General features: G+C 45.7%; 1 protein-coding gene across 2 annotated transcripts; it reads right to left on the reverse strand.

The window, feature by feature from the left end:
* Positions 1–2,576: 2,576 nt before the first annotated feature.
* On the reverse strand, positions 2,577–24,541 carry LOC113015394 (uncharacterized). Of its 2 annotated transcripts, XM_026157415.2 has the most exons (12): positions 23,551–24,541; positions 22,838–22,994; positions 22,494–22,660; positions 21,859–22,378; positions 21,613–21,766; positions 17,272–21,522; positions 16,456–16,517; positions 15,973–16,248; positions 14,785–15,036; positions 3,536–3,634; positions 3,218–3,313; positions 2,577–2,935 (listed from the first exon to the last, which is right to left on the reverse strand). In XM_026157415.2, exons 7-12 carry the CDS (start codon positions 16,514–16,516, stop codon positions 2,889–2,891), a joined length of 831 nt encoding a protein of 276 aa, XP_026013200.2. In that variant the 5' UTR covers position 16,517; positions 17,272–21,522; positions 21,613–21,766; positions 21,859–22,378; positions 22,494–22,660; positions 22,838–22,994; positions 23,551–24,541; the 3' UTR covers positions 2,577–2,888. The 2 variants fall into 2 exon arrangements, with proteins under 2 accessions (XP_026013200.2, XP_026013199.2); XM_026157414.2 differs by lacking the exons at positions 17,272–21,522; positions 21,613–21,766; positions 21,859–22,378; ... (1 more) ...; positions 22,838–22,994; positions 23,551–24,541 and having other exon boundaries at positions 16,456–17,161.
* Positions 24,542–24,545: the final 4 nt, after the last annotated feature.

Here is a 24,545-nt window from a genome sequence, read left to right on the forward strand (position 1 = left end):
TGTTAGTCAGCCATGTGGCTGCAAACACTTATCCCACTAGAGGGCGCTCCGGTTTCACTTTGAACCAAGAAGAGGAGCAAAAACCAGCTACTGGTCTGCTACATTAATGTCTGCTCAGAGAAAATGTACTTTAAGTGGTCTAAGGAGCTTGGAAAGAAAAGCGTCTGGACTTCTTTAAGTTGCTTGAAGACGTTTCACCTCTCATCCCATAAGCTTCTTCAGTTCTGAAGAGAAACCAAGAAATGTAATCCTTCACTGCGCACATTAACGCTGTGGATAAAAACATAAAGTTCAACAGGGAACGCACAAAGGATAACTGTTTGCCTTTCCTGGACTGCACTGAAGAGAACGGCAACCTCAACATTGAAGTTTACCGGAAGCCCACACACACGGACCAGTACCTCCTCTTTGACTCCCATCACCCTCTGGAACACAAACTTGGAGTAATTAGGACCCTACACCACCGGGCAGAACATGTTCCCTCTAAGCCTGAAGGGAAAAAGAAGGAACACATACATGTAAAGGAAGCACTCAAAACGTGCGGCTATCCTAAATGGGCGTTCTTAAAGTCAGCAAAGAGGCACAGAAAAGAAGACCAGACACCAGCGAGGGAGGATAAGAAGGACAGACGCAACAACATTGTCATCCCCTATGTAGCCGGTGTATCAGAGGAACTCAGGAGAGTTTTCTCCAAGCATGACATCCCGGTGCATTTCAGACCCAGCAACACGCTCAGACACAAACTGGTTCACCCGAAAGACAAAACGCCAAAACACAAACTTAACAATGTGGTGTATGCTGTACAGTGCAGCGAGGAATGCTCAGACCTCTACATTGGAGAGACCAAACAGCCACTTCACAAGCACATGGCACAACATAGAAGAGCCACCTCCACAGGACAAGACTCAGCAGTCCATCTGCATCTATGGCTACGTTCACACTGCAGGCGAAAGCACATCCAATCGACTTTTCTGACCCCATATCCGATCTTGCTATGACAGTGTGAACGGCACAAATCTGATATTTTCAAATCCAATCTGGGTCACTTTCGTATGTGGTACTGAATCCGATACATATCTGATGTTTTAGAAAGCGACTGCTGTTTTAATGGTCATGTTGCATTAAATCCATCTTTTATGTCACTGACACAAGACAGACGACAATTATCAGCGCCTGAGAAGACATCATGAACGCTTCCTGTCCATCCAGCGTAGATGTCAGTGAAACTGTTGGGAAGACAACGTTGGAGAAACGTGAACATTTTATTTGTATAATCAGCAGATTCTGACAGAAATTCGGAATCGGAATTGAGCATTAAGACCTGCAGTGTGAACGTAGCCTTAAGGTCAAAGGTCACTCTTTCGAGGATGCCAATGTTCACAGTTTGGACAGAGAGGACAGATGGTTTGAAAGAGTGAAAGAAGCATCTATGTCCACTGTGAGTGACCATCTTTGAACAGAGGCGGGGTTTACGACACCAACTCTCTGCCATCTATAATCCAGTTCTGAGATCCTCCCCAGACGCCTTAACGCCCACTCACATCCTGGGCCATCTGACCTCAGGAAATCACATGATAGGGTGGGGCCAGGTTTCCTAATGAGCTCACCCGAAACCCTGGCTGATTGGGACCCACACCCGTTTTCACACCACGGCTCATGTGATTAGGTAGAGGATCATCAGGGGGTTGTCTCTCTTGGGGAACCCTCCCATAGGGCTTTACAGCATCCTGCGATTGCATTTGTCCCTAACCATCGGGAACCCTCACATTAACTTTTATAGAGTGGAAAAAGGTTAGCGTTCATCGTCCAGCTTTACTGTGTCTGCTATGCTAACATAGCTGTGTCACTAGCGATCACATAGCACATCATTATAAACCAACTAGCCCAACTTTAGTAACCCTACAAACATCACTGCTGTTTTGTGTTCTGTCTTCACTCATGTCTGAAGTGATAGCAGCGCTGTACGACTTAATTTTTTCTGAAATGCCTCAATCAGAACATGGTATATTATATTTCAATGGAAACTAGCGACCTAACTTCCTGCTAACTTCTCCGTTAAACTTAATAAATTCTGTTTTCCTGGATGCCTGGATGTTAAACATAATTGTTGCACCTGCCAATCAGCCACACTGATCATTTGATTAAATATGAAAGGATTTAGACAGTTTTTAACTCTCAGTGATGCTGCAGTGATCGTTTGACTTTTGGACCTGCAGCGGAGTTTGGGCCCAGACACAGCTAATGATGACAGACTTAAAGACTGGATTGGCTGACGTCTGAGGCCTGTAGCCAATAAATGCTCTCCAGGGCCTTTATAACTGGACTGATGCTGCATTCAGGGCCTCTGTGTTTGTGAAACTGCTGTTAGTATGTTAGTTAGGATCTGATCGTCTTTGTTAGCTTGTTGGTGTTTGTTAGCCTTCATTGATGGTCTTGTTAATTTAGCCAGAAACCTTGAGTGCCCATTCTATTTTGGTTTTCACCGTTTTCTCCTGTTTTTCCAGCCAGTTTGATGTTACTGTCCTCACTCGTAGACCAACTTGGGGATGCAACAACAGCAACATTTACTTTTAAGCAGGTGTGTTTGTTATTTTTATTCAGAGTTTTACATGGTATAATTTGGTGTTATTGCCATGACAACAGAGCCAACAGCGCACTGAAGCTAAACAGCAAAATAAAATCTGTAAGAAAAAAAAAACAAAAAACAATTTTTTTCCAAATGATTTAAAATTGTGGACACAACGGTACATACTGAATCTGCAAGGCACTTATGCCAAACTGGAGCCCAGCAGCAGTAGCTTGCTATTGTGCCACACTGTCTTTAGTCTCCATGAGCAGCTACGATGCATATAGTTAACACAGGTGTCCTGCTTCTGTGTGATGGAGCATCAGAGATCAGAATCTGCTGCTGTGTCTCGCTTCTGTATCTGTCGAGCTGCAAAACACACAAAATAAACATGGATATGATGGATGGTTATAAATCATACAACTGCTTAAAGTCTGTTTCACTCTATAATTTACAAACTGAACATCATGTTGAAACTCTTAAGACTAAAAGGATCATTTTCTCAGAGACTTTTATGCAGTTGGACTTCTATTTGTAAACCTGCAAATGTGCAGCTGCACAAACATCTGCACTAAAGCTGAATCATGTTAAACTTCAATGAGTCTGAAAACAGTGATGATGAGAGCACAGAGGCTCTTTGAGCTCATCCACCTTTCCTCCGGGTAACAGCAGTGATGCTGATCATGATGATTAAGTAGAGCAGTCCAATCAGTGTGCGGACAGTCATGTGCCACAGGTGATCAGCAGCTGGAGGACAAAGAAACATCTGGAATCAGAGCCTCATCCACCACCAGCTACAGTCACTGATCACTCAGTTATTCAGCTGTATGGGAACAAAACTGAACACTTGATTATTCTGGTACGTTTGTCCTGAAACAAACACACCGGGTAACACTCAGAAATTAATATTTTGTCTAAATACTGGTCACAATAATGCAAAAGTCGTTCTTTGAATAACTGCTTTCATACCTAAGATTTCCTCAGGTGCTGCTGCCGCTGTTGCTGCAGTTCTTGTTGTCAGTGAAGTGGTCGTTGTTTTTGGTGGTGGTGTTCGCGTTGTTTTCCTGTCTGTGTTTAACATTTGAAAGATATAAAAGACAGAAAATGTACTTTAGAATAGTAACTTTACATAAAAAAGATTTTTTTTAAACATAACAGAACCCCATGAGTGTTGGTAATCAGCCCAGGACTCTTCGTTTCCAACTAATATTGGTCAGTTTTTGCTGGCCTCTGCAATTCGTCCTCTCAACCCACTGGCTCCAAAACCTTTCCCAGTATCCGCTCACGTTCGCCAACAAAGCATTGTCAGTAAATATATAGATCTAGCACAGCTCATTCTTCCACCACTCAACCAGCCCACTCCACCCATCATGCGCAGTCCGGCCCCATCTCAGGCAAAACAGCTCACTCCACTCGAGTTTTCTTTTGCATTTTCACTATACAGAGACATCTTCTGCACTACTTTCCCTTCCCAAAGACAAGTTCTCGATACCTACTTGACCATAATACTCGATCTCGCCCTACACTTCGGCAGCACCAGCTTTTACTAGTACCACATCCAGTTCACTTCTCAAGCAGCTGCTTGCCTACAACAGTTTGATCAGGACACATTCTGGGGCAGGAACTCTACTGTCGCTGTCCGATCTTCACTCTCCTGCAAGATATGCAGTGCTCCGTCACATCCTGCTTCCGTTTGTAGCATTCCAGCCCAAAGCAACTGACAGCCCATAAGCCACACATCCACTCTTACCTGCTTGGGTCCAGCCTCTAAACCAGAAATTTCCAAACCCACAGCATCCATTCCTAGCATGCCTTTGCCACAAGGTACAGACTGAAAGGGCGGCCCATCGTGAACCTAGGAGGCCGCACCATTTGCAATAATTCCAACTCCAGAAACTGATTCCAGTTGCCTCATGTCTTAGTGCTGCTATCTCCACTCCTGCTCTTTTTGCGGCAGCGGCCATTCCTGCCCAGCATGCCCCCACAACCCCCCCAAACAATGACCAGTTTTATCTGTTTTGACACCTATACATATTCGCGCTTTAAAAGAAGCCTTAAAAAAAATCACCCTTACCCAGACTTGGTGAACTTTTTAGTAAAATGTTTTTAAGGTTTCCACCCAGGGATTGTTACCCAGCCATCAGGTCTCTTGTACCTGTAAAAACCTCCAGTCAGCTCTCAAAGACCCAGACGCCATTGAAAGCCTGCTCGCCAAAGAAGTTAGGAGGGTTTAATGAGTGGACCCTTTCCTAAACTGCCTGTTCCCCTTTTTCGCATCGCTACCAGAAAATATTCAGGCAGAAAGCGCATCATCATCATAAATGTATCTGCACCTCATGGGAGTCATGTTTTTAAATTAGAGATGTCATTCCCTGGAAACACCTGGAGAAACACAGCTGACACAAATGAACCTGACGCCACCAGGGAAGCAAAACTGAACACATTGAACATGGAAACAAGACTTTCAAAATAAAACAGGAAAACATAGAGAGACGTAGACATGACAACCACACTTGACATTACAACAATGGTTTGTATCATATCTATCTAATAGACTCCAGTTTGTGCATGTAAATGGAGAGTCCTCTACACACACTGAGGTTAATTATGGAGTTCCACAGGGTTCAGTGCTAGGACCAATTCTGTTTACACTATACATGCTTCCCTTAGGCAGCATCATTAGAAGACATAGCATACATTTACACTGCTATGCTGATGACACCCAGCTCTATCTGTCCATGAAGCCAGATAACACACACCAATGAGTTAAACTGCAGGAATGTCTTAAAGACATAAAGAGCTGGATGGCCGCTAACTTTCTGCTTCTTAATTCAGATCAAACTGAGGTTATTGTACTCGGCCCCGAAAAGCTTAGAAATATGGTTGTGAAATGCACTACACACACACACACACACACACACAAACACACACACACACTTCTTTATAGCGAGATGCCACGTTTATTTCTAGTTTTTGTTTGGTGTGACAGTCCAGTCTCAGCTCTTCCCAGCCTCCTTCCCGCTCCTCTCCCGTCTCACAAAAAAAGGGAAGAAACCGTCATCAGACCAAAAACCACCAGCTGTGTTCTCACCTGCCTCTCCAGCACCGCCCCGTTGAGCTCACTGCACCACTCCTCCCCTGCAGCTGAGCCAGGGACATACACCCCCACCGCCCGACTGAGGCCAGGGACCCGTCTGGCCGAACCTACTTTCGTGGACAGGATGCGATAGCTGCCGTCTTCTCCACCTGTGGACGCACCTGCCTGCCCCCAAGTGGTGCCCCAGATACTGTAGCTGTGGTTGGAGAAGGGTGTTTTTTCCTTGGATTGGCAGACAAGGGAATCTGCCAGTAACCCTTGGTTAAATCCAGTGTCGTGAAAAAACGGGCTGTGCCCAACCGGTCCAGGAGCTCGTCGACCCGGGGCATGGGATAAGCATCAAAGCATGACCCTTCATTCACCTTGCGATAGTCAACACAGAACCGTATAGACCCATCCTTCTTCACCACAAGAACTATGGGGCTACAGCAGGCGCTGTGCGACTCTTCTATCACTCCCATTTTCAGCATTTCAGCCAATTCCCTCTGAACAATTTGCCGGTTATGCTCAGGAAGCCTGTAGGGCCGTGAACGCACCGTCACGCCAGGCTGTGTTTCAAAATGATGCTCAATGAGAGACCTTCGGCCGGGCAGGGGGGCGAACACGTCTGCAAAATGCTGCTGTAAGGCATCAACATCCGCTTTCTGGGCCTGTGTGAGATGGTCATCACAAGGGAGGGAGGCGGGGATGATAGAATTTGGCCCCTCCGGCCCCAACTCCTCTCTCTCCTTAACCAGGCTCACCAGAGAAGCGTTTTCAGCCTCTCTTCACGCTTTAAGGAGATTGAGGTGATAAATCTGCGGCGCTCTTCCCCTGTCTGACCTCATAGTCAATGTCCCCAATTCGCCGTGTGACCACAAAGTGTCCTTGCCACTTTGCAAGCAACTTTGAGCTGGAAGAAGGGAGTAATACAAGCACTGTCTCCTAGTGAAAATTGCCTGAGTCTAGCCCCTCTGTCATACAGGCGTTGCTGACGCTGCTGAGCCTGGAGCAAATTCTCCCGTGACAACCTCCCCAAAGTGTGGCGTTTCGCTCTCAGGTCCAGCACGTACTGAATCTCATTCTTGGCGAGGCCCGGACCGTCCTCCCAGCTTTCTTTAATCAGGTCGAGCACCCCACGCGGCTTCCTGCCGAACAGCAGTTCAAAGGGAGAAAATCCCGTGGAGGCCTGGGGCACCTCCAGCACTGCAAATAACAGAGGGTCTAGCCAGCGATCCCAATTCCGTTCATCCTCGTTAATGAACTTACGAATCATGGACTTTAAAGTCTTGTTCAACCGCTACACCAGCCCGTCCATATGAGGGTGGTGGACGCTGGTTAATGCCCAGTAATTCGTACAGTTCCCGCAGTGTGCGAGACATGAACGATGTGCCCTGATCTCTTTCGGGATTCCGACTCGGGACCTGAAACAGTGCCTGCGCCACACTCTTTGCAGAGATGTTGCGCAGCGCCACTGCTTCCGGGTATCGCGCTGCATAATCCACCAGGACTAACAGAAAGCGATAGCCGCGTGCACTCTGGTGAAACACCCCGATGAGGTCTGTGCCAATGCGCTCAAACGGGACCTCCATGAGTGGGAGCGGGTGCAAAGGCACTTTTGGTATGAACGGCTGATTAACAAGCTGGCAGGATGCGCACCAACGGCTCACATCCGGATGTCCGGCCAATAAAATCAGGCCGTTATTCACTCCAGAGTTTTTTCATATCCTATATGCCCTGCCATGGGGTTATAATGAGCCGCCTGGAAAATCATTGCCCCTCCATGAACTGCTCCAGCACCGACTTCTCCACCAGCAGCGTCTCCCCCTCTGACGATCCCGGCTGCAGCCACCACACCGCCGCGTCGTGTAGTTTCCGGGCCCAAGCAAACGGCCGATCCTCCCCGGCGAATATCCTCAGGGGCAAGATCCATCCTGTCCAACACCGCCCGGCTCATGTCCTCGAAGTTGCTCCTCGAGGAGCTCAGACGGCGGCCCTGAGTCTGCCGCCGTCTGAGCCTCCCCCGACAGCAGAGGAAGCAAACGTGGAGCCCACTAAACCTGCGGCCACTTCCAAGGTGGCCGCAGGTTTAGTGGGCCACCTTGGAAGTGGTTTAGCTCCAATCAGCCGCTCCAGAACCTGGGTCTGCCGGTCCGCCTGCTCCTTCAGCTTTGATCACGCTGGAGCGCCGCCTGGTCTTGGCTCATCTTCGCCATCTCTGCTGGCATTTGCGCCAGGAACTGCAAAGGCTGGGCAGCATGTGGGTCTGACATTCCCACCAGACAAGGTTTCGGCACAACTTGTGAAATGCACTTCACACACACACACAGTTCTTTATAGCGAGATGCCACGTTTATTTTTAGTTTTTGTTTGTTGTGACAGTCCACAGTCTGGACAGCTCCGGTCTCAGCTGTTCCCAGCCTCCTTCCCACTCCGTCTCACTAAAAAAGGGAACGCCACCAGCTGTTTCCTCTCCAGCACCGCCCCGTTGATCTCACTGCACCACTCCTCCCCTGCAGCCGAGCCCGGGACCACACCTCCGCCACAGTGGTATCTAAGCAGATTCTTACTCTGGATGGCATTACCTTGGCCTCCAGTAACACTGTGAGGAACCTTGGAGTCATTTTTGACCAGGACATGTCCTTCAACGCACATATTAAACAAATATGTAAGACTGCTTTCTTCCATTTGTGCAACATCTCTAAAGTTAGAAATATCCTGTCTCAGAGTGACGCTGAAAAACTAGTTCATGCATTTATTACTTCCAGGCTGGACGACTGCAATTCATTATTATCAGGAAGTCCTAAAAACTCCCTGAAAAGCCTTCAGCTGATCCAAAATGCTGCAGCAAGAGTCCTGACAGGGACTAGAAAGAGAGAGCAGATTTCTCCTGTTTTGGCTTCCTGTTAAATCCAGAATTCAAAATCCTGCTCCTCACATACAAGGTCTTAAATAATCAGGCCCCATCTTATCTCAATGACCTTGTAGTACCATATCACCCTATTAGAGCACTTCGCTCTCGCTCTGCAGGCCTACTTGTTGTTCCTAGAGTATTTAAAAGTAGAATGGGAGGCAGAGCCTTCAGTTTTCAGGCCCCTCTTCTGTGGAACCAGCTTCCAGTTTGGATTCAGGAGACAGACACTATCTCTACTTTCAAGATTAGGCTTCAAACTTTCCTTTTTGCTAAAGCATATAGTTAGGGCTGGACCAGGTGACCCTGAATCCTCCCTTAGTTATGCTGCAATAGACGTAGGCTGCCGGGGGATTCCCATGATGCACTGAGTTTTTCCTTTCCAGTCACCTTTCTCACTCACTATGTGTTAACAGACCTCTCTGCATTGAATCATATCTGTTATTAACCTCTGTCTCTCTTCCACAGCATGTCTTTATCCTGTCTTCCTTCTCTCACCCCAACCAATCACAGCAGATGGCCCCGCCCCTCCCTGAGCCTGGTTCTGCCAGAGGTTCCTTCCTGTTAAAAGAGCAGGGGTGATGTGGTGCATAGAAGGGGTCCTGGTGATAATACGGGCAGCAGAGTTCTGGATACGTTGAAGCTCATGGATAGATTTTTGACTAAGACCAAAAGAAGAGAGCTGCAGTAATCGATCCAGACTGTGAACAAGAGTGTCAGCGGCATGTGGGGTCACTGTTTGATCAGACTTCACAAACAGGAAAAGACTCATGAACACCTGGACATTGATTAAACATAAACTAGAATAATACTCGACTTAACCATAACCAAATAATAACACCAGAACTTTGTGTTAATTGAATCTAACATTAGAAAATACAAAATACTCAAAACGCTGGTTTACGTGAACAGTCGAACTCGGTTTGTTCTGTGTCCAGTCCTCATTGGGGTCTATGCTGACTGGCTTACTGTACAGATGTGAGGTGATTCAGTCTCAACATGTAACTCTACACGACTTACAGTAGAGAGCAATGAAGTGAAAATCTACCTTTGTAACAGCGCTTTCTAAAGTGCATCACGTCATGAAGAGGACAGTTATTCACATCCTCTCTGGGACATGTCAACAGAAAACGATTCTAATATTACGTGTGGGTTTAAGATTCAAAAACAGAAAAAGGGAAGTGAAAGTTTGACGTTACCTGGCGGGATCACCCTCAGCTCTGCGGCCGTTTCGTTATTGCACAGGTATGTTCCAGAGTCTGAGACAGCAGCTCCACGAATGTGCAGTGACTTATCCACGAATGCATGGTAATGTTCTCCTGGATCATCGTGTCTCATTACACCGTCATTAAAAACTGTAAGTATGATAACTTTCCTCCCTTCTGTCTCTCTGCTCCAGGTCACGTTGCCCTGAGGGCGAGGACAGGGCAGAGTGATGGGCTGCTGCTCCTCAGCTTCTCTATAGATTAAATCTGTGAAACATAATCTGTGAAAATATCTAACAATACCAAATTATCTGTTTACACATGAAAGGCGGAGTGTTAGAAGCCTGTACCTGCAGAGACATCAGAGCCCAGAATAAAAGCACAAAGACAGCAAATGTTCACCCACATCCTGATGCACTGAAATAACTGCAACAGCTGACCCAGGCTTCTGTTTCTGCTGAGAACAGGAACTGTGTGGTTTACAGGAACTGTGTGGTTTACACGCACATCTTCTGCACATCTCAGAGTCTTTTTATAGGAAATGAATATTAATGTTTCCTGTTAATATTTCCTCAGGATTTGTTGTTGACTACCGACAACAACAAAACTGTGTCTGTACTGGAAAGTGAAAATTACTTTTCTGTGAACAAACACACTACGCCACAGCTACAGTGGGGCAAAAAAGCATTTAGTCAGCCACCAATTGTGCAAGTTCTCCCACTTCAAAAGATGAGAGAGTTCTTCCATCACAGGTATGCGTCAACTATGAGACAAAATGAGGACAAAGATCACATCGTCTCATTTTTAAAGAACTGATTTGTAAATCGTGGTGGAAAATAAGTATTTGGTGAGTAACAAAAGTTGATCTCAGTACTTTGTTATATACCCTTTGTTGGCAATGACAGAGGTCAAATGTTTCCTGTAAGTCTTAGCGAGGTTTTCACACACTGTTGCAGAGGTGTGGACTCGAGTCACATGACTTGGACTCGAGTCATTAATTTTATGACTTTAGACTTGACTTGAAAAAATGTTCTAAGACTTGTGACTTGACTTGGACTTTTACACCAATGACCTGGGACTTGAACCGGTTTACTTGAAAAGACTTGATATTTCACCCCAAATCTAAAATTTAACACACACATTATATAGAAAGTGTGCATCATTAATTCAATTCATTCATTCGTTTATTCCAACCACACTCCGTACGTATGTGTGTGTGAGCTGTAGCACAGCCAATCAAATTAACCAGATTTCTTTTTTAAGAAGAAAAAAAACGCTCAAAAATGTTATTTTTTCCAGGTACATAAACTATGAAGTAGTCAACAAAAAACCGAAACGCAATATGCAAAACATGCAAGCAGAGAATCACAGACAGAGATGGAGCAACTTCCAGCAGTTGGAGTTGCATAAAGAACGGTAGGCGGTGCTTCATGACTTCATCTAACTGGCAAATGTTGTCCAGGCTCCGTTGGTGATACAGGTTTTTTAATGTGTATGATATTTTTGTCATTTTAAAGCCGGTCCTACAACCGCATCCAAGAATAACATGCAGCTTATCTCAGAACTGTTGGTGAAAATTATTCTTGGAGCTAGGTTTAATTGAGCTGCATTTTAAAGAGGTGCAATTTCACAATTTGTGTATATTTTCTAAGTTCACTATTTTGTCATGTGTTGAGAAAAACAGATTTAAAAATCACACGGTCTAATATTTACATTTAGCATAACTGCAACATGCTTTTCTTTTTTTTTTTTTAAGACTTGAAATTCAAAGTTTCAGACTTGTGACTTTACTCGGACTTTTACAGTGACTTGAGACTCGACTCTGACTTGAGGATAAAGACTTGAGACTTACATGAGACTTGCAAAACAATGACTTGGTCCCACCTCTGCACTGTTGCCCCACAGCCTGATGTTCCCACCATGCTTCACAGCAGGTATGCTGTTCTTTGGATGCAACTCAGCATTCTTTCTCCTCCAAACACAACAATTAGACTTTTTAGCAAAAAGATCTATTTTGGCTTCATCTGAACATATGACATTCTCTCAGTCCTCTTCTGGATCCAAATGCTTTCTAGCAAACTTCAGACGGGCCTGGGCGTGCACCAGCTTAATCAGAGCGACACGTCTGGCACTGCAGGATTTGAGTCCCTGGCGGCTTCGTTAGCCTTTGTTACTTTGGTCCCAGCTCTCTGCAGGTCATTCGCTCGCGCCCCCCGTGTGGTTCTGGGATCTTTGCTCACCGTTCATGTGATCGACCCCACGGGGTGAGAGCTTCCATGGAGCCCCAGGTCGACGGAGATTATCACTGGTCTTGCTCCCACAGTTGATTTCTTCACACCAAGCTGCTTGCCTATTGCAGATTCAGTCTTCCCAGCCCGCTGCAGATCTACAATTTTGTTTCTGGTGTCCTTTGACAGCTCTTTGGTCTTGGACATAGTGGAGTTTGGAGTGTGACTGTTTGAGGTTGTGGACATGTGTCTTTTATCCTGATAACGAGCAAAAACAGGTGCTATTAATACAGGTAACAAGAGGAGGACAGAGGAGCCTCTTACAGAAGAAGTTACAGGTCTGTGAGAGCCAGAAATCTTGCTTGTTTGTAGGCGACCAAATACTTATTTTCCACCATAATTTGCAAATAAATTCTTTAAAAATGAAAATTTTTTACTCATTTTGTCTCTCATATCCTGGAACATCACCAAGTCATTGGTTCAGGTATGTGGATGACACCTGGGTGACAATCAAATCTCAGGACGTTCCACATTTCACGGATCACATTAACTCAGTGGACCGACACATCAGATTCACCAGGGAGGATATGAACAGGGGCAGGTTAGCCTTCTTAGACTGTGAGATTTCCATCAGTAATGGGGGACATCTACAAGCTGATGTGTACCGTAAACCTACACATACGGATCAGTATCTAAGGTTTGACTCTCATCATCCACTGGAGCTCAAACTGGGCGTCATCAGGACGCTACAACACAGAGCGAACACCATCCCCACTGACACAGCAGCCAGGGAGGCAGAAGAACATCAGGAAGGCCCTGAGTAAATGTGGTTATCCCAGCCGGACTTTTGTCAAAGCTGGGAAGGCTCCTAAAGAAAGCTCCAGCTGATCCAGGAGAGAAGGACAACCACATGTTAATGATCCAGGCACTGACCTCACAGCCCATGGTTCATTCAGTTGTGCTAGTTTCCGTTATTATGCAAATGTCCTGTTTATAAATTTTTATCATCATCCAGGTGACTTCTTCAGCCGAGGCTGAAGAAGTCACCTGGATGATGATCAAATGTTTCTCCCACTGACAACACAATGTCCAGATGAACAGAATCAACTTTTTGGGATAGAGTGCTCCCAGCTTTCTGTCGAATGGCCTTCATTGCTTGGAGAATCGAGGAGAGCATCCGGCAGGCTCTACGGGATGATAATAATAATGGATTGGATTTATATAGCGCTTTTCAAGGCACCCAAAGCGCTTTACAATGCCACTATTCATTCACACACACATTCACACACTGGTGGAGGCAGCTACAGTTGTAGCCACAGCTGCCCTGGGGCAGACTGACAGAAGCCAGGCTGCCATATCGCGCCATCGGCCCCTCTGGCCAACACCAGTAGGCGGTAGGTGAAGTGTCTTGCCCAAGGACACAACGACCAGGACAGAGAGCCCGGGGATCGAACCGGCGACCTTCCGGTTACAGATGCGCTCCCCTAACCCTGACCTCCTCCAACCTCCAGATCGCCGTTTTGTTCCCACGTTCGGACTCACATATCTAAATTCTCCTGTCACCACAGAGCAGGTTGAACCATCGCCTTACCGAAGCACCACTTCTGGTGGGAAACGTGCGCGGGAGTACGTCTCCGCCTGCGAGACCTGCACCAGGAGCAAAACCAGACTACTGCAGCCATTAGCCATACCTTCCTGCACTTGGTCACACATTTGTCTGGACTTCGTCACCAGTTTGCTCATCTCGGCAGGTAAATCCGTAATTCTCTCTGTAATTGATAGATTCTCCAAAGCCACTGACTTTATAGCCTTGGACAAACTCCCCACAGCTACTGAAACCGCTAAACTTTTGGTCGCTTCATCTTCAAGCGCCACAAGAGCTCAATCCGAGATCACCTCCAGCAGAGGACCCCAGTTCACATCACAGGGTTGGAAGTCATTTTGCTCTTTAGGGGACCAGGTCAGCCTCAGACCAACGGAAAGACTTCTTAGGTTCTTAGCTTTTGTGTTCTCATGTTTATCGCAGGTTTAGTTCAGTGTGTAGTCTGTCTCTCTGTGTCGTGTCTGCGTCTTTGTTTAGTGGTTTCCTGTTTTATTGTGAAAGTCTGTCTTATGTTAGTGTGTGCAGCTTTGCTCCCCCTGTCTCGTTAGTCCAACCCCTCCCAGCTGTGTCTCCCTCCTGTGTCGCGTCGTACCATCAGATTATGCCTGTGACAGTATTCAGTGTTCACTTCATGTTTTGTTTCCGTGCCAGCAATAAAGCTGAGGTTTGGAGTTGTATTCAGGGTCCTCCTCTCCCTCCGCCTGCACACAGAGCCCTGACAGATCAGATGCTCTCCTGAGAGAAACTGGGAGACGAGCGGGGATAAATCATGAACTCAAAAGCTATATAATAATTCAAAAACACAAAACACTGGGTCACCGACCCAGGACCGTGACACGTTCCTTCATACTTGACCCTCCTCTCATTTCAGATTTTTTCAGGTCACATCGCAGGTTGGAGGCTGCTCCTGCTGCATGGCTGCTGCATGGCTGCTGCATGGCTGCCAGCTTGGCCATCTGGAGTTGCACTTTTTAAATGTCTTTTATTTTCCAGCTGCCCTCCTTCTGTGTCACACACAGGTATCTCAGGTCCCAGCAACATGATTGGATAATTAGGTCACGTGTGTGAGTAAACCTCCCCTGACACCACACCCTGAATCCATTGCTCCACCCCTCCCAGGCAGCTGAGCCACAAACCACACCCCGCCCCAAGGTCACTACCATGAGATATTTTATATTCACTGTCTTATTCTCACCGCTGTCAGATTTCTCCTCTTTGATCACTTTTAGATAAGCAGCTGGTTTTCCATCACAGTGGTACAGTCCGGAGTCAGCAAGCTGAACATCTGGAATAATCAACATCTGGCCCACAGTGGAAGCATGAGGGCAGACTATCTGTTGTTTTCCAGCAAAACTTCTGCTCCACGATGGACTTCCTGATCTTCGACCAGCATGAGGGCATCTCAGGGTGACGTTCCTCCCCCCCACAACAGCGAGTCTCATTGTTCCTGTGCACAGTAAACATGAACATTACGGGGTCAGCACCTGTCTAAGGTTCACACACATGCATTCGGTCTGTCTTCTGACTTTCATTCTCCTCTCCAGGCTCTCCTCCACCTCTCCAGGCTCTCACTGCAGATCACAGTGTCGTCTGCAAACATCAGAGTCCACAGAGACTCCGGCCTGACCTCATCTGTCAGTCTTTCCATCACTGCAAACAGGAAGGAGCTAAAAGCCGATCCCTGATGTAATCCCACCTGCACCTTCACACCCGTCTCTCTGCTCTTATACATGAGTTGCACCACCCTCACTTCTCTGCCACTCCTGTCTTCCATCTTCAGTGCACCTCTCTAAACAAAATGAAATGTTCTCGAGAGACAGAGAAACATGGTCACATGACCTCACATATTCAGACCTGAGTTCAGGGTCATAAGCCTGGGCTGATGTAACGGTCAGAGAGGCAAAGCGTTTCTAGTCTGTGCTGTTTCAGATGCTTTTTGTGGCAGACACGCAGCTACACTGGGGCCATGCGGCACATGTTACCTGCTCACCAGCAGAGCCACACCAGTGAGCCAACGTTCATTATGCAAATTTAGATGTACCGGAAATTTACATAACGATGTAACGTCATAAGGGTTTCTTTTGAAAAGCAGGCTTTCCTAATTATAAACTACTACTATAACAATAATTCTCGGTATGTGGAGAAGACATCGTGTCATTTCTTAACCATTTATCAGTTTCTGTAGTTGCACCAGTGCAGCCAGTTTTGGCCCAGCAGGTGATGTCAGCGGGGAAGCTAAGCTAACCTCTGACCCACACTGACTGCTCAGATGTGAGCAACATCTGACTCAGAGACTGTTATGACCTCAGCACTGAGAAAATATCCACATCATGTTGGGAAAAACCCAACTGAAGACTGAAAAATCGAATAAGTTTGCTGTCACCTGACGGGATCACTGTGAGCGCCACAGCAGCTTTATCGTCACAGAAGTAGGTTCCCGAGTGCGAGACAGCAGCTCTGTAAATGTAGAGCGACAGGTCGTCGTATGCAGTGTACTGCTTGGTGATGTCATCGTGTCTTATTAAACGTCCGCCATCGGCTGTCAGGATCTCCTCTCTGCTGTCATTTCTCTCTCTGCTCCACGTCACTCTGCGCTCCTCGGAGAGAGGACACCTCAGAACAACGGAGCGCTCTTCTTCAGCCACTTCATGCATCAAACCTGCAAAACACAATATCATAAAAATACAAGTGAACATTTGGCTGCAGCTGGATTAAGATTAAATCTTTACTGAGGTTTTTTAAATTAAATCAGCTGCACCACACACCACTGACACAGGCTTCAATATGCAAACTTATCATTAAGGTGTAAAGAACAAGTTTAAACATTTAGGTCAACATGTTCAGAATGAATGTAAACGGTTCTTACCTGCAGTGACTTTACAGCTCAGGAAAAAGGCAAAAAGACAGCAGCAGATGTTTGCTGCCATCCTGATACAGACAGAAAAGATTTAAACTCTGACTTCATCTTTTCTTCATGAGAAGATTATCAGGAGTTATTTATGAACGGCCTTAACACCTCTCACTGTCTTTTAATAGTGTTTCCTGTTTTGTGCGCATGACCGTGTGCAAATACAGTGTTGGTGCTAAAGGCGTTCGGGGAAGTGTGACTTCTGAAACACAAAGAGGATTTAAAGAAACCTGCATCAGAAACTGGCTGATGGCAGCAGAGACCCAGGAGCAGAGTGGGACAGGGCGCTGATGACCGGTCGGGCGGAGACGCAAATGGACCAGACGGTGTGGAAACCTCTGGTGAGACAGAGCTAGCTGCAGCTGTGCAGGACACGCAGCGTGCTCAGGACGCTTCTCAAGCTCAGGGAGCGACGTGGAGTTTGTGGCCGGCTGGAAACGCTCGCTCGAGCTCCCAGCTGATGCAGGAGGCTGAGACAGCTCGCAGCCTCCCCCATGTTACATAGTTAATGTTGGATTGCAGTCGGCACAGTCAGAGGACATATCTTACACATCGTGTTTAGACATTAAACTAAACATTACCCTCTGAACAATGTCCTGCTTCTCCTCAGTTACTTCATAGATTAAATCTTACAAACACATTTAAACACAAAAGACAAAATGCAGTGAGCGTCTGGTAGTAGGAACTCAAGCGCAGAGCCGTAGGCGTCTCCAAAAAACAGTTTATTCACAGCACCAGTGCACGATATATACAGTGGAGGGGAAGCTCTCTCACACTCGCTCACGTCTTCTTGCCCAAACTCACACACGTTCACACGACTGGGGGGTCACAGGTACGGAAAGTCTGTCGCAGAAGAGAGGGAAGTCACACACGAATCACAGGTTCACCAGCGCTGGGAGAAACACTAACGTCTGTAGTACAACCACCCAGCGACGAGAGGATCTGTGTTCCAGCCTCAAATAGTGCTCCAGGTGATGACCGCTGATTGTTGACAGGTGTGTGGGCCAAGGGCGGAGCCCACAGTGAGCTCCGCCCAGGCAGAGAGAGAGAGAACCAAACACCACATGTAGCCCTGTGGGGCCGGCCGGGCGCGGAGACCATGACAGTGAGAGCCTATAACAACACAGCAGGAGATGTTCACTGTCACCATCGTTCTGTACTCAGATTAGCATCTGAGCTAATACTTCGGGCTGAGAGCAGGAACTCTGTGGTTATGTGTGGGTTTGCCCACACGTAACCACAGACAAAGAGGTGCTTTATATACAAGGTCAAAAAAACTGTACTGAGTCCATCCACAACTCAGCTAAACTAAAGTTCGTGGATGGTTTTGTTTCTTATGTAATATCTCAAAGAGCAGCTCTGCTAACTCAAACTGACTCATGTGTTATTTTTACTTTAAGCTGAAAACAGGAACTGTGCGGTCGTGTTTGCAGGTCCTCAGCACACCACAGTGTCTTTTTAGACGCATACAGAAGATGTGTGAACTGCCATCAGACACATGCAGTGTGACGTTTCCTCCGTCTAGTCTGCGCAAGTAAAGAATACAACAGAATTCAAATGTCTGCAACAGCAGAAGACGAAGAGAGGACTCCTCAGCTGTGTGGCACATCGATCATGCAGGTGCACTGAAACCTGCTCCTCACATACAAGATATTGAATATTCAGGCCCATCTTATCTTAATGACCTTGTAGTACCATATCAGCACTTTGCTCTCAAAACATATAGCTGTAGGCTGCTGGGAGATTCCCATGATGCACTGGGAGTTTATTGTTCAGTCACTATGTATTTATAGACCTCTCTGCATTAGTTATTTTTAATCTGTGGCAGTCTTCACAGCGTGTCTTTGTCCTGTCTTCCTCCTCTCGGCCCCAGATGGTTTCTCTGTATTAGTGTAGTCTTTATCTTACCATACAGAGCATGCTGAGGTGCCTGCTCTTGTGATTTGTTGCTACAATGAAATTGAATAGAATTTGTCTAACAGCAGGAAAGCAGCACAGCATGGCTGTGAAAGCAGGGTTACGTCTATGAGACAGCACCGTAATATTTTGCCACTAAAATCAATAATTATTGTAACAAATAATTGGAATCAAATATTGATGAAAATAATTGTGATAATTAATTTGGTCATAGTGATGAAATCCAAATTACAAGGCTGCCGGTCCAGACGGTGTAGCTGAATGTGAAAAGGAAGCACGGCATCATCAACACCTGTCTGAGTCACACATGCCCACTCAGCCCTCGTGGAAGAAGTGTTGAAAAGGTGGAGCTGAAAAGCTGAGAGAGGAAAGCATGAACAGAAACTAAAAATAGATGCAGCTGCTGCATCGTGAACATTAGTACCACCAACAACTAACCAACCAGCCTCAGGGTGCTGGACTTGGGGTGAAACCCTCCATGCATGGTCAAGAGCTTCCTGGACTTGATGTCAGTGGCTTCTATCTCCTTCTTTGGGCAGCTTATTATCCCAGCAGGGTACCTGATCACATCAGGGCAGGTGTTGATGGCCCGGGTCTTGTTCTTATCGTTCAGCTGACTCCTCAGGACTTGCCTGACCCTCTGCAGGTACTTGGTGGTTGCGGTTTTTCTAGCGACCTTTCCATGACTCCCACAAGACTTTTTTGAGCATGTTGTAAGCTTTGTGCTTCTTTGGAGATCCCAAAGATAATTACTGGTGGATTTTGATCAATCTTGGTTTTAAGAATATTAGACAGACAGGTGAAAATGTCACACCAAAAACCCTGAAGTGCATTTCCATAATGTGTCATACATTTTTCACAGAGGGGGGAGCAGTCTGGGTACATTTTGTGAAGTCTTTCCCTTGAGTAATGTAACGTGTGTACAATGTTATACTGAATTAGGCAGTGACGGGAATTAATAAAAAGCCAAAAATCTTCCGATAGGGAAATCCCAAATTCCTTTTGGATGAATGAGTTGAAGGTGCACTCATCTCCTGTAGTGCGTCATAGAATAATGAGATTCTCTGTTCGGACCCCGGCTATCACTAAGGCTTCTATCCAAGGTGTCGGACGACGTGTGCAGATATTATTCCGTAGTTGAAGATATCTTAAAAGATGGCTGCGCTGTAGTCCAAATCTATCTATTAACTGTTGAAATGACATGAAGGCATCGTTTGAATACAAGCCTTTTAATTTACGAATTCCCAGTTCCTGCCACACATTGAAAGCTCCGTCTGCACATGATGGAAGGAAAGAGTGGTTAGCTGTAACATACTCATCGATAGTGGTGGTATGGATCTCTGGTTATAGTTATAGTGTGCACTTGTCAAGGGAGTAGAAGTAATATTCCACCAACACAGTAAGGAAGGCAGTCCTGCAGACCGTGGGGGAGTAACGCTGTATCATCAAGTAAGAGGGAACTTATTCTTAAATTTGATGCCCAGTAATAATGCAGGCAGTGCAAGTCCTCCAAGGCCTTTACAAAGATGTTCTTTCTTTATTCTATGCGTTTTCCAGTTCCATATAAACGACATAATAATGGCATCCAACTTTTTGAAGAAAGATTTGGGCAAAAAAATCGGGATATTTCGGACCAAGTACAGATATTGCGGGAGAAAGACCTTACTGAGTTCACTCTTCCTACAAATGAGATAGGGAGCGTCCTCCAAAACTGGATGTTGTTTTTTAGCTTCTCCAGTAGAGGGAGACAGTTTTCTTTCACTAGTGAACTACATTTTCTTGTTATTGAGATGCCCAGATATGTAATTTTTTCACAAGTTATTTTAAATGGTAGAGATGTAAGCCACTCACTACTTTCAGATTTGATGGGCAATACTTCACTTTTCCCCCAGTTGGTCCTGTAACCGGCGAAGGGGCCAAATCTTGTCCCAATTGAAATTTCTCTAAGACAGCAAAGAGATAGGGCCACTCCACATGATCAAATGCCTTTTCAGCATCTAAGCTGAGTATAAGTAGATCCTGTTGCACCTTAGAGGAGTAAATTATATTAAATAGACGCCTTAGATTATTAAGGGAACTCCTATCTGCTATAAAGCCTGTTTGATCTGAATGTACCAGTTTATCTATCACCATACTGAGTCTACTCGCTAGTGTTGTAGCCAGGACTTTATGATCCAAATTTAATAAAGAGATAGGTTTGTATGATCCCACTTCCTCCAAGACTTTACCTTTTTTGGGGAGTACAGTAATAACTGCTTCATTCAATGTTGGTGGTAAGGTGCCCACATTGTATGCATGGTTGTACAGTTTAAACAGATATGGAGCAAGTTTGATCTTAAACTGTTTGTAAACCCATCTGGGTCTGGACTCTTACCATTTTTAATACACCGATAGATTTAGTAATTTCTTTTGTTGTAATCTCGGCATGTAATCTTTATGTAATCATGTAATCTTTAATTGTAATGCCGAGATTTTTGTTTTTAATTCATGTCCTTATTTGCATACCATAGGTCAGAGCGGACACTGTGTGCTGTTGTGACAGCCTGTGGGCTGTAGCCTCGTTTTCTTATTGTTTCTGTGGCTGCTGTGGTCAATACAAATATGAAAGCATTAATTTATTTGATTATTGAATTTGTTTGTCTAGTTTCGTGCCCCCTGTCAGCAGAATGAACTTAAAAAGTAAAGTAAGTTGACTCAAACAACATCTACACAAATAACTCAAATCAAAAATGGACTCACTCTATTTGCAAAACAGTGAATGTAACACGTGTAAAATTAACTGAGCTTCTAACATGTTTTTAACGCCTGTTGACTAAATGCAGCACAGCTCCAGAAACAGCAAAGACAAAGAAATGAGACGTGACGGGACAGGAACTGTTGAGCTGCAGGACGTTGAGAGGGCAGAGCAGCAAATACTTTACATGTAGGTCTGGATCACATGCTGAAGAATCTGTCGTCCCTCTGATGTTCAGACTGGCTGTTTGCTGTGTGACTGGATGACGATGAACTGATCCCAGTTCAGTCTGTACGGCTCTTGTTTCTGTGTGATGGAGGATCACAGGCCGCTTTCTGCTCCTCTGTCTCTCCTCTGTTTCTCTACCCGTCGAGCTGCAAGAGACAGAAATGAATATAAGATGTTGGATGATCACAAAGCAGAAAACCATCAAACATCTGCACTAAAGCTGAGTCATGTTAAACCTCAGTGAGTCTGAAAACAGTGATGATGAGAGCACAGAGGCTCTTTGAGCTCGTCCACCTTTCCTCCAGGTAACAGCAGTGATGCTGCTCATGATGATGAAGCAGAGCAGTCCAATCAGTGTGCGGACAGTCATGTGACACAGGTGATCAGCAGCTGGAAGACAAAGAAACATCTGGAATCAGAGCCTCATCCACCACACCAGGACTTGTCTGCTGGAGCTGTCAGTGGTTTAATTCTTGTCATACCTGCGTTTTCCTCTGCTGGTGGTGGCAGTTCTGTTGTTGTTACCATTGTTACCACTGTTGCTGTCCATTCAGTTGGTAAGAGTGGTGGAGCTGGAGGTGGAGGTGGTGGAGATGGACGTGGTGGAGGAGGGGCTGGTGGGGGTGGGGGCGGTTGGGGTGGTGGAGGTGCCTTTTTCCTTCTAGCTCCACAGTTTGTCAGGAGGCAGAAACAGCAGTTTGAGGTATCAAAGTGTTTTTGAATGGCCGTGGAACCAGGAGATAACAGCAGTCACAACATGAATTGTGTGATGTGCAACAAAAACATCTGGTATCACAACTGAATAGTAAAGTACACCCTCCCCCACTCGCCCCCAGCCATTCTTTGCACGTGTTCGTTTCTTTGTTTCCACGTCCTGTTTTATTTCGCTCGCTGCGCTTCTCTGCCACCTTGTGTATTTCCCTTTTTTGCCTCATGCTGAAGGATGTCTTATTTCCTAAAATGAATGAGGAGGAGCTACATCCAAGGATACATAGGTCTATCCTGTCAGAGATAAAGGAGGCATAACGCACAGCTGGAATATACAAACCACAACAAGGACTCTTTCCCCCTTCTCATTTTATAATTACACGTCCTCATTAAAAGAGCTTGATGTTACCTGATGGGATCACGGTCAGCTGTCCCCGAGTCTGAGACGGCAGCTCTCTGAATGTACAGGGACCCGCCTTCCAGCACTCTCTCTGCTCCACGTCACTTTGCCCCTTACAGAGCAACGGCAGCTCAGAATGACCTGCTGATTCTCCTGAACGGCTTCATGGATGAAACCTGCAAACACAGAATTCGTAACAAGACTCTGATCATTTACCTGCCCGATGCAGCGAGAGGACATAGAGTCCGCCAGTACAAACCAAGAGCTCACAGTTTAACACAGACCGTCATGAAAACAGTGAAACAAGGAGCAGATTAAACTGTTTGGTTTCAGTAAATGTGCAAAGTTCTTACCTTTAGTGACATTAGAGCCAAGAATGAAGACAAAAAGACTGCAGATGATGTTCACCTTCCTGTCAGGATGGACATTATGATTCACCAAAGGCCGACAACAGGAACTCTGTGGTCACGTATGTAGGTCTCTGGTGTGAGCTCTTTTTATACATAGCATCTAAACCACAAGAAAACACAGTGTGCAGTGTTGGTGTGACACTAAAGGTGGACACACGTATGTACGATTGTTTCTGTTGGTGTCACAGATCTCGGGGTTGGACACTGTCCTGATTCTTTGACTGAGTCTGGTTTTCCAGCAATTAACTGAAGAAACGCAAAGATTTCTACTCAACAAAGTGAAACAGAAAACCAAGTCACGTGACTCTGCATCCAGGTGCTTATTATGAATCATAACCTTACCAACTTTAATCTCAGTGATCAACAGGACATACTCGTATAAGCTGCATGTGTAGAATCATTTTAGTCCAAGTAGAGTTTTGAAACCTTGTTCCACTATGGAAGCATCTACCACCATGTTTTCAGACTCTTAAATTTAGGATTCTTTGATTATAATAATAGTTACATCGTTTCTGCTGCACCAGATTTCATTCATCAACAAAATTACAGTGATGTGACTATCAGTCATTTGCACGTTTAAAGGTTTCAATAGTCAGAGCTGTGAAATAGAGCGTACACGTTCATTTGCTCTCAGAAAACCACATGAGCTCACTCACCACAGACCTTCAGTGCACAGCACAGGTTAGACCGCTGGGTTAGTTTAGTGCGACAACAAAACCAGGTGCATGTGTTTGGTCTGTGCTGTCACACTGACCTTGGTCCTGTGAAAGTCTCTGTGTTTTAGTCCCATTTTCACCTTGAAACAGTCCCTTACAGGAAAATCCAGGAACAGAAAAACATGTTTTTGAAATTCCTGTTTGTCTGCAGCAGATCACAGCACACCTGTGATCACCTGACATGTCTGCTCACACACCATTTTATTTTACAGCTGGAAACTTTTATTTATTTTTATTAACGCTCCGAGTGCGTCACTAGGAGGCGCTGTGCTCCACCTTCCACATAAAAGCCACAGCAGTACACCGGAAAGCAGCTGCAGCTCTCCGAGTTCCTCATTAAAACTTCCCCCTGCAGCGCGCAGCACCTGCGCCATCCTCAGGTGTGCTCCCAGTGATTAATAAAAACAAAACCCTCGTGAGGGGCTGCAAGCTGCCGCTTTCGCTTTGTCCCCACTCACGCTGCACTGTTATGTAACGACTCCCACGCTTCATCCCCAAAACTAAAAATGAGAGCCCCATGCCAGCCCCGCTAGCATCGTTTACTACCACGCGGATTGTTTTGTTTATGTGTGCACACCGGCTTCTTCTTAAATTCGTCCACAAACTGGACATAACGCAGAAATCATATCTCTCTGCCTGGATCCACGTGAGTTCACCAAAACTGTTTTTCTACTTCTAACCCGTGATTGGCTCCCCTTGCCTGTCAAACCCTGACATTCCTAGCGTTCACTGGCTTGCTACACATGTCAATCAAAATACGACCATTTGATTGGACCGAATCACCTTTAAAGCCCTTCCTCACTTGTTCTTCTCAACGATAGGCTCCCTGGCAACCCAATAGTAGTCTCTGAATTCTCCTATTGGCCCAATATTTAGTCAATCACACATCCCTGTGCTGTGATTGGCTTCTCTAGCAGACGTGGGCGGTAGCTCTG

Source organism: Astatotilapia calliptera, chromosome 22 (assembly GCF_964374335.1).
Source record: "Astatotilapia calliptera chromosome 22, fAstCal68.1, whole genome shotgun sequence".
NCBI lineage: Eukaryota > Metazoa > Chordata > Actinopteri > Cichliformes > Cichlidae > Astatotilapia > Astatotilapia calliptera.

Excerpts from the sequence above, each read along its gene's own strand:
- LOC113015394 (XM_026157415.2), bottom strand. The coding sequence starts at position 16,516 with ATGGCAGCAAACATCTGCTGCTGTCTTTTTGCCTTTTTCCTGAGCTGT. Across the intron at positions 15,037-15,972 it reads GCTCACAGTGATCCCGTCAG|GAACAATGAGACTCGCTGTT; the intron begins GTGACAGCAAAC and ends TACTGTGCACAG. Across the intron at positions 3,635-14,784 it reads AGAGGAGAAATCTGACAGCG|ACAGGAAAACAACGCGAACA; the intron begins GTGAGAATAAGA and ends TGTTAAACACAG.